The sequence below is a fragment of the Talpa occidentalis genome, unplaced genomic scaffold, assembly GCF_014898055.3.
Source record: "Talpa occidentalis isolate TD23 unplaced genomic scaffold, MPIMG_talOcc4v2.1, whole genome shotgun sequence".
Taxonomy (NCBI): Eukaryota; Metazoa; Chordata; class Mammalia; order Eulipotyphla; family Talpidae; genus Talpa; species Talpa occidentalis.
The window spans coordinates 9,935,703-9,954,295 of record NW_026555331.1 but is presented as its reverse complement, the minus strand read 5'-3'; the positions used below and the strand labels follow the sequence as shown (position 1 = coordinate 9,954,295).

The 18,593-nt window shown below is 46.7% G+C and overlaps 1 protein-coding gene across 1 annotated transcript; it reads right to left on the bottom strand.

The window, feature by feature from the left end:
- Positions 1-624: 624 nt before the first annotated feature.
- Positions 625-12,423, bottom strand: LOC119248209 (gasdermin-C-like). Its single transcript, XM_037515187.2, has 11 exons — positions 12,401-12,423; positions 8,642-8,753; positions 6,495-6,539; positions 5,832-5,858; positions 5,022-5,048; positions 4,220-4,258; positions 3,919-3,945; positions 2,768-2,907; positions 2,349-2,469; positions 1,550-1,623; positions 625-901 (listed from the first exon to the last, which is right to left on the bottom strand). Exons 2-11 carry the CDS (start codon positions 8,691-8,693, stop codon positions 662-664), a joined length of 792 nt encoding a protein of 263 aa, XP_037371084.2. The 5' UTR covers positions 8,694-8,753; positions 12,401-12,423; the 3' UTR covers positions 625-661.
- Positions 12,424-18,593: the final 6,170 nt, after the last annotated feature.

Genomic DNA, 18,593 nt, shown 5'->3' with positions numbered 1-18,593 from the left:
CATCAACACGTTCCACATTTCCTGGTCACAGATCTCTTCCTACCGGAATCAATAGACGTGTTTTTTTTAAAAATAATCATTTATTTATTTGGGCAAAGGAAAATGGGATGTAGACCAGGGGTGTGAAGGGGTGAGAAGATTCACCAGAGACAGAGTGGAGAGCAGAACAGGCGGATCAACTGAAATGCACTGCTGAGGGGAGACAGGAGAGGTCTGGAGCACCACGTGGGTTACCACCCTGGCCAGGGATCGAACTGAGCCCACAGAGCTGATGGCGCTGAAACTTAGCCCCTAGGCTACCAGGGAGACCCCTACACCTGATTTTTTGATGCATTTCAAAGTAAGTTATAGATATCAACACAATTCACTGGAACCACTTCACAATTCATATTCACTAAAACTCAACATCTGTTTACACAGTTTCAAAGTAAAATTTACATACAGTGAAATGCTCCATTCCTCAGGACACTATGGTGAGTTTTGACCAATAATGACTTCTGAGCAAGTAAGATTTTCTATCACCCCAAAATGTTCCCTCAAGTCCCTGTTGGTCCCACCGTGAAAGGCAGAGAGGTGGGACCCTAACTCCTGAGCCCACAAGGACACCACCGCACAGGTGGGTGAGGCTGACCTCCCTGGACTTGCTGCACCCCAGGGGTACTCAGGCCTCACTCAGTTGCTGCAGCAGACATAGGGCTGCATAAAGGGCAGAGAGGGGCTCCTTGGCTTCCAGATCCCAGGTGGACCTGGGGTTATTCAGCTCCATCCTCAGCCCACACTCCTGCAGCAGCCCATAGGTGATGGCCACACCCTCATCCTGAAGGAGAGCGAGGAGTTGGGAGTCCAGGGAGAAGGGAATGCACCAGGGGTACTTGAAGTTGGGCTCCAGGATGCTCCGTACCTAGAAGTAATGGCGTAAAGTCACAGGTCAGCCTTTGAGCAGAGAAAAGGAAAACTTCTGTCCCAACATTGAAGAGTGACACAGGGTGATGGAGGAAAGAAAGTTCTGGTTATGGGGACAGGACTCCATTCTGGTCCCTTCTTGTGCTCAATGTGATCTTGCACACATGTTACTGGAAATTACTGATCATGGGTTCCTGGGTTGCTAACTGGTGAGACTAACATACTAACACAACAAAGGTATTAGGAATTGTAGGTGCGTGTGTACATGTGTGCAGTGTGTGAATATATGTATAACTCTACACACTCCTGTGGACTCATACATACATACACGCAGACAGAAAAGCAATTTAAATGGGAACTATGTAAGTCAGGCGGGGGTGTTCCTCATAGCCCTGAGCTCCTAAACTTCTATCCCTGTTCGACTGTTTTAGAACTCTGAGGCCTCTGCGGTGGTTACCATGGAAACTGAGACCTGCACACCCACTGGGCCTGTTCTCCAGAAGGACATGAGCAGGATTTCCCAGTGGCCACACTGGGATGGGGTCTCCCCTCCCAGCAGAAACTGCATCTCTCTTTCCTCAGAGTCACTCTTCTCTCTGCCTTCCTCCCCCTGTCCCCGTGGATGCTGGCCCCAGGGATTTCTCACCAGCTCCCGCTGATGGGGCAGGATCCTCTTCTCCATGGACTGGGCCAGCAGAGCATGTTGGGTGTCACTCAGCACTGGGGACAGAGGGTGTTTGGGAAAAGAGTGAGGAGTCAAATACCCCCCAACAGCGTGAACTAAGAAACCCCATGAGGGGGGCCCCCCTGGTGGCCTAGGAGTTAAGTCTCAGGGTTATCACCACCATGGCAAATTTGGTCCCCAGCCAAGGAGCTGACTCACATGGCAGAGCAGACCTCTCCTGTCTCGCCCGCTGCTCCCCTCAGCAGTGTATTTCAGTCGATCCACCTGTTCTGAGCCCCAATCTGTCTCTGGTGAATTTTCTCAGCCCTCTCCCCACACCTCTGACCTGCACCCAAGCTCTTGTGTCCATAAAAAAATAAAATATTTTAAAAAATATACCTAAAAAAACAACCCAGAAGCAGAACTCCAGGCAGAAGTATAAAACCCACTAAGTTTTTATTAGTTCAATTCCTGTCCTCTGAGTCTTCCTTCTGCTTTGGGGATGGTCTCCAAGGTGCTACAGCACATAGTCCCGAGGGTGGGATTCTGAGGTTGGAAGCTGGAACCACCACCCCATGAGAAGGGGGATGAACTTGGGCTGGTCTGTCTAGGTCAAGTTTCATGTTACTTTACCTCATGGGCCCCTCTGAGTGAGGACCACTTTGAGGATGAAAACCATATTCATCAAAGTTCTTTGGAGAGGGGGCAGCTAACAAAGTCCTTTATGGGGTTTTGGGCACCAACCCTGAGGCTCTCCCACAGCCCCTTAAATCACTTTCACCTGTTATGGCTTCAAGTAGGTAAAGGATGAAGTCTACTTGGGCAAAATGTGGGTACCCTGAGATCTTTCCCATCTCATCCAGGATGGTGGCACCAGGGCCAGTCAAATGATCCAAGGGCTTCTCCTGGTCAAGCTGCAAAAGGCAAGAATGATGATGATGATGATGATGATATTGTCATACAATTTTGCCTATAAGTTATGATCTATAAGTAATTTACCAAAAATTGGTTTAATGTCTTTCTCTAACCCCCAAGGGATACCGAGAACCTGCACTATGTGGGCAGCATAAACCTGGCCCTCTAATTCCCTACAATTACTCACAGTCTCCTTCCCCCTGTCTCCTTCTGGGCAGCCATATCTCCTGAACATACACCATTTGCAGGTTTGATCAGCCCCAGACAGCTGTGGGGCCCCCTCACCGTGTCCATGAGGTCCTGCAGAGCCCGTCGGTCCCCCAGCATAGCTTGGATATTAACAAATATGATGCTCTGAATGTTCCTTGACAGTAAAGCCACCATCTCCACTCTGCTGGAAATCTCTTCTTTCATGCACTCGAAATCTGTCATCCAGGACATGGAAATAACTCCTAAGTTCAAAAATTTCAGGGATAATCCTGTCCCCATTAATGTGAGCAAAACTCATGTGTTTTCAAGCTGCTACAAGAAGCATCTCTGTGTGTGATGTGTTTGAGCTCTGGGGATGCACGTGTCAAAATAGGCTAAAAAGATGAGGACATAGCTGAAATGAGGGGGCAGACACTGGGAGCAGAGATGGAGACTCTTAAAGGTGTCTTGGGATATGTAAGAAATGTGCAAGGAGCCCTTTATGGGATCTTTCTGGAATAATGAGGATTCCAGCCTTGGGCTGTAGAGATGAGAATCTTCCTTGCTCTGGACTCGGTTTCCACATCTAAAATGAGGCTGTGGCATCTTCCTTGTGGTGGAAGGGGTTAGCACAGCACTGTGAAGCTGTCCACAGACTCTGCAGCATGAGTTCCATCCCTGGCCAGCCAGGGAGCTACCCACATGGTGCAGCAGACCTCTCCCGACTCGCCCGCTGCTCCCCTCAGCAGTGTATTTCAGTAGATCCGCTGTTCTGCTTCCCACTCTGTCTCTGGTGAAACCACTCACCTCCCCACACACACCCCAGTTCCTGTATGCATAAATAAATAAATCTTTAAAAATTAAAATAAAATAAGTAAAATGAGGCTGTGGTGACAATCACGGGGATCGTGTATGTGAAGCACATGCAGCAGCACCAGGCACACTCCTCACCCTACAGATAACACTTTTGACTGTGTCCTCTGAGTTTAGAAGGAATTAACCTCTCCCAGAGCACCTGAGGGTCCACCCACAAGACCCTGGTGCCCAGATCAGTGCCTGTTTTCTGACACAGCCTCATCAGGGTGGCGGGACTGAGTGTGGATGAGGGAGGATGGATGAACAGATGAGGGATGTGACAATGTGCACATGGAGGAGAATCCAGTTGTCTGAGTGGCAGGGAAGCTCCAGGGGTGTCAGCCTGTCAGTTTCCCCCCAGAAGCCCAGGTTCCCTCTTGATAAACACTCACTTTTCCCGAAGGGTTCCTCTATGCTTCCTGGAAAGAGAAACACAAGCCATCATGTCTTTTATGCATTCTCAAATTTACTTTTGAGACACTGTGGAGGGTTTGCTCTCCCTCCGACCCTGCCTCCCTCCTGCAGCACCTCTTCCTGCCCATCAGGCCCACCCTCCCCACCCTCAGCCCCAGGAACCCCCTGGACAGAGTGCTGGGCCAGGCCCAGGGCAGTGGTGCCAAAGGCAGGGGCAACTGCCGGGCGCAGATGATTGTGGCAGGAAGGATTCCTCCCCCAACCCCACCACACACTCACCTATGGGGGGGATGGGACTTACAGGACGATACCACATTTCTAGAAGAGAAATTAAATTCCCAGCCCAAGAATTAGTTCAAAGATACGAGGTTTTTCTGCTCTTCTGCCCCTGCTTCCCCACCCCTCCTCTCTACCTGCTGCTGCCCATCACCCAGGGGACCAGATCCCAGCGCCCTGGGAAGGAGGCCACTGCAAGCATGTGGGGGTTCTGTTGTACAGAGTTGTGTCCTGAGGGATCAGATCCCACTCTCCTGGCACAAAAAACAACTAACCCCATACCTCTGGGCTGTACCCCAGTTCCTGTATGCATAAATAAATAAATCTTTTAAAAAAATAAAATAAAATAAATAAATGAGACTGTGGTGACAATCACCGGGGTGTCAAGTATGTGAAGCACATGCAGCAGTACCAGGCACACACCGCACCCTACAGATCACACTTGTGTCTGTGTCTTCTGAGTCTAGAAGGAATTAACCTCTCCCAGAGCACCTGCGGGGCCATCAAATAGACCTGCTGAGGTGAGAGTTCACACGAGAGGAAGTTCCAAAGAGGCAGCATTACTGTCTCGGGGTTCACTGCTGAACCCCAGAGTCCCTGTGCCGATATCAGTGCCTGTTTCCGACACAGCCTCATCAGGGTGGCGGGACTGAGTGTGGATGAGGGAGGGTGGATGAACAGATGAGGGATGTGACAATGTGTGCATGGAGGAGAATCTGGTTGTCTCTGTGGCAGGGAAGCTCCAGGGGTGTCAGCCTGTCAGTTTCCACCCAGAAGCCCAGGTTCCCTCTCCGTAAACACTCACCTTGCCTGAAGGGTTCCTCTGTTATTACTGGAAAGAGAATCACAAGACGTCATGTCTTTTATACATGCTCAAATTTACTTTTGAGACACTGTGGAGGGTTTTTCCTGCTCTTCTGCCCCTGCTTCCCCACCCCTCCTCTCTACCTGCTGCTGCCCATCACCCAGGGGACCAGATCCCAGTGCCCTGGGAAGGAGGCCACTGCAAGCATGTGGGGGTTCTGCTGTGCAGAGTTGAGTCCCGGGGGATCAGATCCCACTCTCCTGGCACAAAAACAACTAACCCCGCACCTCTGGCCTGTACCCCAGTTCCTGCAGGCACAAATAAATAAATCTTTAAAAAATTAAAATTAAATAAATAAATGAGGCAGTGGTAACAATCACCGGGGTGTCAAGTATGTGAAGCACATGCAGCAGCACCAGGCACACACCGCTCCCTACAGATCACACTTGTGTCTGTGTCTTCTGAGTCTAGAAGGAATTCACCTCTCCCAGAGCACCTGAGGGGCCATCAAAGAGACCTGCTGAGGTGAGAGTTCACACGAGAGGAAGCTCCAAAGAGGCAGCATTACTGTCTCGGGGTTCACTGCTGAACCCCAGAGTCCCTGCACTGAGATCAGTGCCTGTTTTCCGACACAGCCTCATCAGGGTGGCGGGACTGAGTGTGGATGAGGGAGGATGGATGAACAGATGAGGGATGTGACAATGTGCACATGGGGGAGAATCTGGTTGTCCGAGTGGCAGGGAAGCTCCAGGGGTGTCAGCCTGTGAGTTTCCACCCAGAAGCCCAGGTTCCCGCTTGATAAACACTCACCTAGCTTGAAGAATTTCTCTGTTATTTCTGGAAAGAGAATCACAAGACGTCATGTCTTTTATACATGCTCAAATTTACTTTTGAGACACTGTGGAGGGTTTTTCCTGCTCTTCTTCCCCTGCATCCCCACCCCCTCCTCTCTACCTGCTGCTGCCCATCACCCAGGGGACCAGATCCCATAGCCCTGGGAAGGAGCCCACTGCAAGCATGTGGGGGTTCTGCTGTGTAGAGTTGAGTCCCGGGGGATCAGATCCCGCTCTCCTGGCACAAAAACAACTAACCCCACCCCTCTGGCCTGTACCCCAGTTCTTGTATGATAAATAAGTGAAATCTTAAAAAAAAAAAATCACTTCCCTAATGACCGATTACTAAACTTCACTGGAAAGATAAAAAAGAAGGCCTCACTCACCAAGAGTTAGTCACAGAAACACACACACACTCACACACACACACACAGGTGACATCCCACTGTTAAATGGAAAAGCTGTTTTTTATGTGTTTTCCAGGGTCCTGCTAGTGAAAACAAGGGAGCTGGCAGGCTGTGCAGGAGGGGCTGGTTTACTGTGGGGAGGGGACTGAGCCCCTGAGGCTCTGGTGAGCACCCTCAGTATCTCTGGGCCACTGGGTCAAGGTCAAGTCAAACATGCCCATTTGGGAACTCACCTTCTGGAAAGCTTTTCCTCGTATCATCTGAGTCATCAAGAACATCTGAAAGGAAAAGAAGCCAGGTCAGGAGAGCCAGGTCACCCTGCTGGAGGCTTCCCCACCCCAAACCTATTGCCCAGCTCTGCTCCTGCAGACCAGTGTGGCCAGCTCTTCTCAGAGGGATCTGGAAACCCCTTAATCAGAGGCACTGGGGTGCTTCTTACAACTCAGAGCCCCTGACCTCACTCTGGACCTTCTGGGTCTGACGCTGAGAAGACCCTGGGATCTGCACCCATGGGTGCCACTCGCTCCACCAGAGACCTGCCTGTGGAGGGGAGGATCTGCTCCCCCCAACCCCTTGCAGGGTTGCCCCATCTGCCAGGTCTCTTTCCTTAGTCTCCTCTCTCCTGTGCTCCCCCACCCTGCCAGCTTCCCGGGTGGTTTTGTAGAGAAATGTCCAGAGGCCTGAGACTTGCCTCCACCAAAGAGTAAGTGATCACAAAGGACTGAGCCCACAACAGACACAGAACGGAGACAGCCCAGGAAAGGAGCCCAGAAATCATGTCACAGCATCCAGGGAGAGGAGCATCCAAGCAGGCCCTGCCAAGACGTGATCTCCGGGGTGAACTGCAGCGGGTGGAGGCAGCGAGGCCGGGAGGGGAGGACACAGAGTGTGGAGATTCTTTCCGGGCTTGGCTGTGAGGGGAAGTGGCTGGCGGCAGGGGGGATAACTGGAGGGCCCTTGGGTGAGGGGCTGTGAGAAGGCAGGAACCTGAGCCCCTGATCAGGTCCTGGGAGGCTGCAGGAGGCTGGGGGCAGAGACCGCTCTGTGCCAGACACTCCTCTCTAACTCCCCCCACTCTGCAGAGCAGGTCTCATTTCCGAGTTAGAGAGAAGCCGGCCCCAGAGAGTCTGATGTTCTCCACAGTCTCACAGCAAATATTTGCAAATTACTGAACTGGCTGCACTTTATTTTCCTCTCTGATTTCTTGTAGGGATGAAATCAGATCAGTGAGCCGGTGTCCACCTCCCCTGCACATGGTGAAGGCGCCTTCCCTTGCTCATCAGCATGAAGCTGTGCAACAGCAGCTGGCCCCGCCCCCTCATGGGCTGTCCATGCCTCAGCGCTCCTGTGGGGGCCTTTAGCTTCTCTCAGCTCATTCTCTGCACTTACAAAACCTGTTTGATGATGGGCCTTCTTCCTCCTCCCTCCCTGAAGATGTGGCACTTTGTCATATGCCATGACCATAAAGCACAATCATCTCCCGCTGCCTCTGCAGGGGTCTCTGACCTCCTCTACACTGGGGACACCACCCTCCTCTCTAGCCCTCAGGAGGGCCTTGCTCTGGGGAGGGCTGGACTTTCTCCAGAAGCAAAAGACACTGACCCTGCAAGACCGGACAGCTCAAGCCTTTCTATACAAAGTCACTGACAGGGGGTAATTGACAGCAGGACCTGACCCTGACCAGATGCTGCAATTAGGGGGGAGTAAGGGGTGGGGATTGAGGACATCCCCAGGATCTGCCCCCAGCTGCATCAGGCCAACATGAAGATGGGACTTCAATTAGGGAATGGAGAGTCCAATGAATGTGAGCTGGTGGTTTGCAGCCTTCATGTCACCCAGTTTACACACTGCTCTTTGATGCAAACAGTTCACACATGTGGTGTCAGAACCCAAGTGAGTGTGTTGGGGACTGTCCATTCAGGCTAATGAAGGAGGAAGAGATTCAGATAAATTCCTGCCTATGTGGTTTGGCTTTTGTCTACAACGTCTGTGATTCTGCTGATGTCTTGCAGGCTTTCACTTGGGGGTTGTGGGTAACCCCATAGAGGGAGATCCTGGGGCTCCCCAGTTGAGTTGCTAAGAAAAGTCACCTTGAAGGATCAGAGATGGTCTGCCCAAGGGCAACCTTGCCCAGTGCCAATCACAACCCCATGCTGAGCACCCATTTTTCATTCTTCACACTGACTCAGAATCCCTGTAACAACAGTTCATCAGGCCATCCTTGAAGGGGGCCCGATGTGTGTGCTCCAGACAGTTGGTAAAGGGTGCTGACAGTCAGAGAAGTCAGGTTTCATATTGATGTTCTTTTCCACTCATTTCTCTTTCCAGCAGAAACACACCCAACCCCTTGACCCATGTGCATCCCTCACCCTCTACTTACTCCAACCGTCATCCTCAAAAACCAGCAGCTTCTTCTTGTAGGCCATCACCATGCCCTTCTTTAGACTCAGCACCAGATCACTCTGCTTTTGGTACTTGCCTTTTCCTTCACCCTGGGGGCAGAAGCCCAGGAACATGGTCAAATATACACTTGGTTTTGAAAGTCAAGGAGATCTGGAAAGGAGGCTGGCAGTCATCATCCACCCTAAAAACAAGCAAAAACCTAAAGAAAGAAAGTCACCAACAACTGTTCTGAGATCTGTCAGGAGAGTAGTTCACATCGCAGAGAATCCCAATGTCCTCAAAATTGGAGAGACCGAACAGTAGGGGAAGAAGATCATAATTTACCAGAGCAAAAACCTCCATGTGAACCATGGTCAGGGTAAAACTCCCATTCATTGGTGGTCAGAATGCAAAATGGTGCATCCACTTTGGAAGACAGTGTGGTGATTCCTTACAAAACTAAGCATACTGCTCTCACCATAAAATCTAGCATGTTCTTTATTAGTTACTAAAAAGTTATTGAAAATTTGCCTCTCAAAAACCACCACATGGATGTCTAGAATCAGCTTTATTCATAAGTGGCAAAACTTGGAAGCAACCAAAATGTCCTATGATAGATAGGATTGATAAACAGTGGTGTATTCAGACCCTGGAATATTATTCACCACTAAAAAGACAGACCATAAAGGCATGGGGGAATTTTAATACATATCATTGAATGAAAGAAATCAATATTAAAAGGAAGTGCTGTATGATTTAACTGTATGAGATTTGGAAAAGGTAACACTGTGGAGACTGTAAAATGAGTGGTTATCAGGGAGGAGAGAAGTTACTGCTTTACGGTTATCACTCCACTTATAATGTCAAACTTTATGTGTCTTTATACTGTATATCTATTAACAGTTTTATGGTTATAATTAAATTTTATGCTCTTGACATTTAGTTCAATGCCAGAAATAAAGATGATGTAGGTACCAACATTATATTTCGGCATTACAGAATTCTGTATCTGTCTATATATTTACCTTTAAAATAAAATCCTTTATTTCTTTTTCTTTTTAACGGAACCTTTTCTAGATATAATGTGCTTGGTTGGCAGTTTTTTATTCCCTTCAGCACTTGGGCTATATCATCCTACTTCCTTCTGGACTGCAGGGTTTCTTCTGAGAAGTCCACTATGATTACTTGATAGACAATTCTCCCAGGCTCTTGTGTTCTTACAAAACACTGTTAGATTCTTTTAATATGCTTTTTATTCCGCATGATTTAGATTAGTACATCAGTTCTCTCCTCAGAGTAAAAGGAAAATAGTATATAGTTTGAAATTATTTAAACCTGTTTTTTACTATAACATTGGCCTCCTTAACATATAATTATGTAGAAGGAACATGATTTCATTTTTTCTTTATTCAGGATTTCCCTGTATTTCAGTAAACTATTTCCATATAGATCCATTTATTTCTGAAAGAAGTTACATCTAGATATACGTAACTAGACTTGGTAAGTAAATGGGACTTTTTATTCTTCATATTCTACATATTATTGGTTCTATTGAACATCTCAATTCTTCATCATTTCCCCCCTCAAAAAAAGTTTAGTAAATAACACTGATAATCTCCATGATTATTTTCTACCTTATGCTTATAAGAATGTTGCCAAAAAATTACCATATTGAATGAGGCTATCTATTGTTTTGACACAGGGTATCATATCTCCATTATCAATCTTAAAATGCTCTTGAATACATGGATGCATTGTTAATTGAAGGATCCAGATTATACAACTTTAAAGATAAACAATAAAACAAGGAATGTGCTATTAGATATCTGTGTGCTAAGTATCCACTGAGTTTACCACATTGTCTTTCTTTTTGACCTTGATCTGATGCAGAAATACCACTCCTAGGCATTTAGCCAAAGAATATGAAAGCACTAATATGAAAATTTTTGTGCACCCCTATGTTCACAGCAGCATTACTAATAATGATGAAGACACGGAAACTACCTAACTGCCCATCACTGGATGAGTGGATCAAGAAGTTGTAGTAGACACACTCAAAGGAATACTGCTCAGCTCTAAAAGGATGAAAACTTGCATTTTATTGCAACATGGGTGCAACTCAAGGTGATTGCCCTAAGCAAGTAAGTCAGAAAGGAAAAAACAATTACCAAATAGTGTTGCTCATATGAGGAATATGAACAACCAAAGCAAACATGACAATATACAGTAAAAACGACTCTTAAAAATATGGTGGTTGTGGAGAATTGGGGCGGGAGTGAGGAGATAGAAGGAAAAGGCAGAGGAGGTCAATTTGATAGTGGGATGGCACTAGAACTTTGCTGGCGGGTGCTGTAAGGCATACACACACATTGAAATATGTAAACTAATAATAATTTGATACTTTTTTAATGATCTGGGTGAAGCTTCTTCACACTCTTCTAGGGAAATATCACTGAATTTGGGAAAGTAGTTCACAACATGGGATTTTATTTCTTTACTTTCTAAATCTGATAAGTGAGCACAAATTACCCAAAAATCATATGTCCTAGAAAATAACATTATAAAAAAAAATCATTTGATTAATATTATTATGTCAAAGTGTTATACATGGTCATTGGGAATCACTATGTATGTTAGTGTGCTTGAATATAGAAATCATATTCGTTAAGTCTTTTCAATCAGGATATCACACCACATACGAACTTTGACCACTGCGGTTTGGAGACGGTGGGCCTCATTTCTTCCAGCATGAAACTGAACATGGGTACAGTAGAGCAACCCCACCTTCAGATTCCCCAGGATCCAGCACTCTCCAAATGTAAAAGATAACATATCCCACTATTAGATCTACTTCCTATAGGTCATCACTGAATGGTCCCACACAGAGGAGCACCAAAATGAGGCTGTAAGGACGCGGTCTCCGGCCAGGAGTCAGGCCCTGCACATGGCGGGTGGAAATAGCAACGTGCACCTTCTAACCCCCAGAGGCAGAGGCTGAGCAGGCTCAGGCCCTGGGGAGGGAGGCTGGGCTGGCTGTGCTCGAGGAGCTCCCACCCTGTACCTTGATAGAATTCCAAGTGAAGGAGACACCTCCAGAAACACTCCCACGGCTGATGTCTCGCAGCACAGGGCTGTTGAACAGCTCCACCAACTTTGTCACCACATAGAGGTTCTTCCTTGATGTCCGGTATTGTTTCATGTAGCTGGGCTGTGGGTCCAACAGTTTCCTGGAGATATAAGGGAGGAGGAGAAGGATCAGAGAGAAAGCGATGCCTCCTCACATGACTCTGAATTGGGCTCCTCCTCAAGACCTGGGAGAGTGCAGACTTTACATTCTCACAGTTGAGCCCTCAAATGGCAGGAAAGTATTGGCTTATGGCTTTAAAATTACACAGGACACAGAACACTCTCTCATGTACACAGTGGAGAGGCCCCTGTACTCTGCCGGGGTAAAGGAAACAGCAGAGTCTGGTCCTATTAGAGAAACATCTGCATGTTCCCGAGTTAGACGGTCTGGTTAAGGCCAGGTTATAGATCTCAGCACGGGGCCTCTCTCCAGCGAGGCTGGAGTAGCCACGCCCTGGGGCTGAGAACAGTCCTCAGGGATGTGACCACCACACCGGGAGCCACGTCAGCACCATTAGGGGGAAAGCGGAGCTGCCTCAGCAGGCACGAGGAAGCAGGGGTGCTGGGTGATTGTTGTGGCCAGCGCAGGAGGGTGTCATGGAGTAATGTCCTTGCAGGTGGGCTCCCTCACCTGACTGAAGACAGAGCTTTGGAGGGAGGTGGGGATGAGAGGATTGAAGCCCTGGAGACACATTTCATTTCCATTCTCATGTGAGAGTCAGCCCTGAGTCTACCCAAGGTCCCACGGGACTGGTGCCCAGGTAAGGGCCGTGTACACATCACAAAATCTTTAATCTGCTGTCAGCGGGGGAGGCCACTGAGCATCCAGGCTCGGGTCTCCTGTGGTCCTTTCAGGGACAGTCAAGCCCATTAGAGCATCTCTAGGTGCTGCGTCCTCTAACATCTCCTTCCCTCCAAGCCATATTTTATTCACCTTCATCCAGGTTAACCAGGCTGTCACCCACTGGCTCCCACTAATTGTGAAGTCTCCCAACAGTGGCCTGCAGCAGGACCTCCCTCATCCAGACCACTTCCCTCTGCTCTTGTTTGCCTCTCTTTCTTTAGCTCTGAGCTCAACTGTTAGATCACAGAGAGACCAAAATAGATTCTCTTCCAGCACCTATTCTTTCGCCAGTTTCTGCTACGAGCTTCAGAGTGTCCTTCATAATCTTAGATACCTGTAGGTGAAAACTGTTACATCCCCTGCTCCAATCTAGTATAATTATCTAGAGATCTTTCTTTTACTCATTTAATATCTCTTGGTGCTACTATTCACAATAGCTAAGATCTGGAAACAACCCAATGCTCAAAAGCAGATGACTGCATCAAGAAGATATGGTGATATTTACACAATGGAATACTACTCAGCAACAAAGAAGATAAACTCATGCAACTGGCAGTGGCATCTTTGGAGTGGAAGGGTTTATGCTCAGTGAAATAAGTCAGAAGCAAATAGATAAATATCATATGTTTTCACTTACAGGAGGACTGCAGGGGAACCAACCAGACGATCAGAAAAAGACAAGCCTTGCAGTAAACTATAGATCTGATCATACAGCAGGGGTGGGGCAGGAGGAGGGGCCAAAACAGTAGAGGTAAGAGCACAAGGCACTATGGTGACGGTTCACGCCTGATGGGGAAGAGGGAGATTTATGGGGGCTACACCTGAGGGCAGAAATGAAATGTTGTACAAAAATGAACAATAATGTAAGAAAATAAAATAATTTAATAAAAAATAAATAAAAATTTGAAACTTAAAAAGCACAAGGTAAGAAGCACAGCATCACAAGGTTAATACCCATCAGCCATGCGTGTCCACACAGTGTAATGAGTGAAGAATACTTTTCCCCCTGGATATCTTTCTGATGTCCTGAACCTGCTTTTCTTGGTTTAATTCAGAATCTCAAATTCCGTTGAGGTTTTTCATGATTGCTCCTCTGAAATGTTTGTTTTCTCATCCAGTCTGAGTCATAAATCTTGACTTCAGCCCTGATACCCTCCTCCATGTTGTTCTCAGTTACCCTTTTCTCCCATGAGTGTTGCTCGGTGTTGCCCAAGTTAGGTGGCGCCATGACTTCAGGTTTGGGATCCTCTTTATCAAGATAATGGGAGGGAAGAGTGTGGGGAAGTAGGAACCCACCTCCTTCCAGTTAATGGTCACCTGCTGGATGGAGGGTGGATGAACAAGCTGGGAATCCATTACCAATGATTCTCTCGCATCATCAAACCAAGCCCCACTACTAACCCAGAGCCTGATTCCCAGACCTCTGCTCAGAATTGAGGGGTACACTGGTAGCAGCAGATTTCTCTCCAGCCTCAGGGGAGCTCTCCCCAAAGGGCAGGGCTATCATGCTCTGCCACTTCTCGTGCTAGAGCCAGAACAAGGCTCTGGGGCTGATCAGGGCTCAATCAGGAGGCAACGTGTTATTTCACACTAACTGAGGAGCTTCCCTGCAAGACTCAGGGGAGACCAAAGCCTGCAACCTTCCCTCCCTGTTCATCCTCCAGGAATGGCAGCTTCTCTATCCAGGCCCCCCTCACCTGTCAAGACTCCACAACCTTAGGAAGTAACAAAGCACCCCCTCAGGGAGAAAGACATGATGGTCATCACCATGTTGGTGATGGTTAATGAGATACACAGGTGGGTGGTTGTGGTTTTCTTTTTCAGTTATGTCTGAAGGACAGACTTGCCAGCAGAGAGCTATTCTATCATGGATGGTCTTGAAATTCAGGGTTTTTTTTGTTTGTTTGTTTTTTGTTTTTAAATTTTATTTAAAATTTATTTATTTATTTATACAAGCACTGGGTACAGTCAGAAGCGGGGGAGGGTGAGAGAATTCACCAGAGCCAGAGCGGGGTACAGAAAAGGCAGACTGATGAAATACACTGCCGAGGGGAGCAGCAGGCGCAGCAGGAGAGGTCTGTCGCACCATGTGGGACCCTCGCCAGTGGCTGGGGTTCAAACCAGCACTCCAGAGGCTGCGGACAGCTTCGTAGCCCAGTGCTCAACTGTTGCACCACCAGGAGGCCCTTGAAAATCAGGCTTTAACTAGATTTTTCCTTTAATAATTCTTTGTATTGACAGAAATACTATTTAACTAGACATCTCTGTCTCTAAAATTAATATAAAGATTTAAAAGTTTCCTTGTTAAGACCGATCTGTCTGTTACCACGTTCACAGAGTTAATTCAGTATCTGCACACTGCTGCATATTTTATCTAAAGAAAGAAATTCAAAGTCTTTGTTCCCTTAATTAAATATTTTGCTTATTTACTTTTTCAATGCTATTTCCTCACTCACTATAAAGTTCCCTGTCTTACTGAATGCAATATGGTTAAGGACCCAGATTTTCACCTGTCTAATATCATAAAATTGCACAGTACTGGGTAATTACTGCTTTATCAAATATATATTGGATAAGTACTGTCAGTTTAATGAATGAATGACTATCCAAAAAAAAAAAAAAAAAGCAGCACGGGATGCCAATATCTTCATTCTGACTATCAACAACAAATCCTGCAAAATGCCTCTTTGCCAACAGCAGAGCACACCCCAGGGCTCTGCGGACACATCCCCTGCTTCTCCCATGGCCTCACCTCTTTCTGAGGTCTTCTAATTTCTGTGATGAGATTTTAACAAACTGATACCGGAGGGAGGATTCTTGGAAATGAGAAACTTCTGCCCCAAAATTCGCCTCTGCCAAAGCCTCCACAGCCATGCCAATCTCCATTCCTGTGAGCCTAGTGCTCTTAATGTCAAATGGTCCATCCACATCAGCCTCTAGAGGAGAAAAGGTGGGCTTAGGTTGAGTCAAAAATTAACACTAGAGGGCCTCCCTGGTGGCACAAGGGGTTAAGCATGGCACTATGAAGCAATGCGAAGCCACTTCAGCATGAGTTCGATCCCCAGCCAGCGAGGGAGCAACCCACATGGCGCAGCAGACCTCTCCTGTCTTGCCCACTGCTCCCCTCAGCAGTGTGTTTCAGTCAGTTGGCCTGTTCTGCTCCCCACTCTGTCTCTGGTGGATCCTCTCACCCCCCACATCTCTGTATGCATAAATGCCCCAGCTATTGTATGCATAAATAAATAAATAAATCTTTTTAAAAAAATTAACTCTAGGGCAAATGGAAAACTGAATGGAAATGAAATCTTCCTACCCATTCAATGTCTCCTTTGAGAAGTTGATGATTAAGTTAATGTTTATGTGTAAACTACCCCTGAGAGGAAGTATTTGATCGGCCTAAGGGTCCTGTAACGGCAAGAATGACCTGATGTTAATCTCTGGGGATGTGACCTGGGCACTGGTCTAGGAGACACGCAGCATCACCCTCCCAGCCCATCACTCCTCTGCAACGGGAGCAGCATCAGCCCCAGAGGCCGACACTGTGCAGAATGTGTTTAGTATTTGAAGCCAGCACGACCTGAGTAAGGACGTTAGTTCCACCAACTCCCAGTATGTAACTGGAGCAAATTCTTTTGCAGACTTTCATTCACTGTTATGTAAAATGGGGATACTATTCCTAGCTCAAGAGGCTGTGGTAATTATGAAATGAATGATTGTATGCCTTGCTTAATAATTGGGAAATTCTCAAACAGTCAGAGCTCCAAGTCCTTTGCCTGTAGGTAAGGCTGATGCTAGGATCAAACCTTGAGGGTAACTCATAATTGGTGGGAAGTTGTGCCACCTCTATCTTACAGCAATGATTTTCAACCTTGCCTGCTATGCTGTGATTGATTGACAATACCTGGTAGTGAAGAACTTGGTTCCAGAATATCCAAGAGGGAAAAATCAAGTGGCTTATATTCTTTCTTCCAAAAACTGGAGTTACGCTTATCCTCCACTAATAAGGAATACAGTTTCACACAGGAGGCATGTTCCACATATTTGACATACTTTGTTTCTTTGTCTCCAATTTCTTTTGCCATGATCTTGCTAAAATTCTGAAAACTGGGCATGGTCTAGAAACAGATAGAAGAAGGTTACAGAAATCATTTGAGGCTTACAAATGAGATTAAATAGGTAATTTTGTGTATTTTGAGGGAGTTACAGTGATTTCAAAACACTATAGAGAAATTTAGACCTTTGTATACCTGCACAATCAAGTGGATGCATATGCAAATGATGTCCATGTTAGTAGCTGCATTCAGCCCTGAGTCCCACATCAAACAATATCTAGGATTCACTACAGAGTCCCTGCTGTACTCAGAAGTGTATCCCACAAGTTTTCAGACACTAGCACCTCCCAGCAATCAGTGCCCAGCTTGGCCTCAAAGGGTCTTGCTCTAATTTAGAGAACGTCAGCAACCCCAGGTGAGAACCCCTTTTTCTAGGCTGGGTTGCCAGCTCTTTGGGAGAGGACAGAGACCTGAGTCACAACCCAACTTCAGGAGGAAGTGCATCCCTCTCAGCGCTCAGCTATAGGGGCTCCTATAGCAAGGATCTCGGCAACCCTCTGCCCTCCTGGTCACCAGTAACAGGCCCTGACCACGGAGGTTCCAGAAACTCAGTGTATTAACACAGTCCTCCCCCCACCACCAAAGCTCCCAGACAGGAGAACAAGCCAAACATGCTTTGTGGGAGGCTCTAGCAGCACCCCAGATCCTACAGGCCCAGCTGTGGACATATATCACAATTAAAGAAAATGCATAGCAAGACACAAAACAGTAAAGCTTCCAAGAATTCAAGACAAAGGAAAAATAATGAAGTTGACAGGTAGTAGAAACAGAAATCCTATGAAGGAAAACCAATTAAGCTAACATCAGACTTCTCTGAAGAGACACTATGGTGGGGCTCCCTGGTGGCCTAGGGGTTTAGGATCAGCACTACAACTGCCAGGTCCTGAGTTCAATCCCCAGCCACTGTGCTGACCCACATGGTGTGACACCTCAGTCTTCTAAGCATAAATAAATAAATAAATAAATAAATAAATAAATAAATAAATAAATAAATAAATAAAATCTTAAAAATCAGAGAGAGAGAGAGAAACACTATGGGCAAAAAGGAATGGAGGGCCTCCCTGGTGGCACAAGAGGTTGGGTGCAGTGCTGTGAAGCTACCCGCAGCCTCTGCAGCTGAGTTTGATCCCCGGCTGGCCAGGGAGCTACCCACATGGTGCAGCAAACCTCTCGCGATTCACCTGCTGCTCCACTCAGCAGTGCATTTCAGTCAGTCTGCCTGTTCTGCTCCCTAGTCTGTCTCTGGTAAATCCTCTCATCCCCACACCTCTGGCCTGTTACCCAGTTCTTAAAAAAAAAAAAATTCAAAAAAAAAAAAAAAAAGGAAAGAAAAGAACAGAGTGACATATTCAAAAAACTCCAGAACAAAAAAAGTAATTTAAAAATGCTTCATCTTGCAAAAGTATCTTTCCTATATGAGGAAAACATAAGGACCTTCTCAGGGTATGAAAATCTTCAGAAATTTGCTACTACTAAACCCTCAGTGCAAGAAATACTACAAGAAGATTTAGAATCAAAACCAACAACTAATGAACATGAAGAACTGAACAAGGTATATTGAGCAGAAGGACAAAATGATGAACAAAATGGCAGAACAGACTTCCACAACAGAATCACCTTAAAAATAAATGGACAAAACTCACCAATAAAAAGACCCAGGGTAGTATGTTGGATTAGAAAACAGAACCCAACCTTCTGCCGTCCCCGGGAAACAACCTTAAGTGCCAAAGATAAACATCGATGGAAAGGAGAGGCTTGGACAACAATTCTATGAGCAAATGGACCCCCAAACAAGGCAGGGGCAGCCATACTTATAACAGATAAAATAGACTTCAAACTAAGCAAGGTGACCAGTGACACTGATGGAC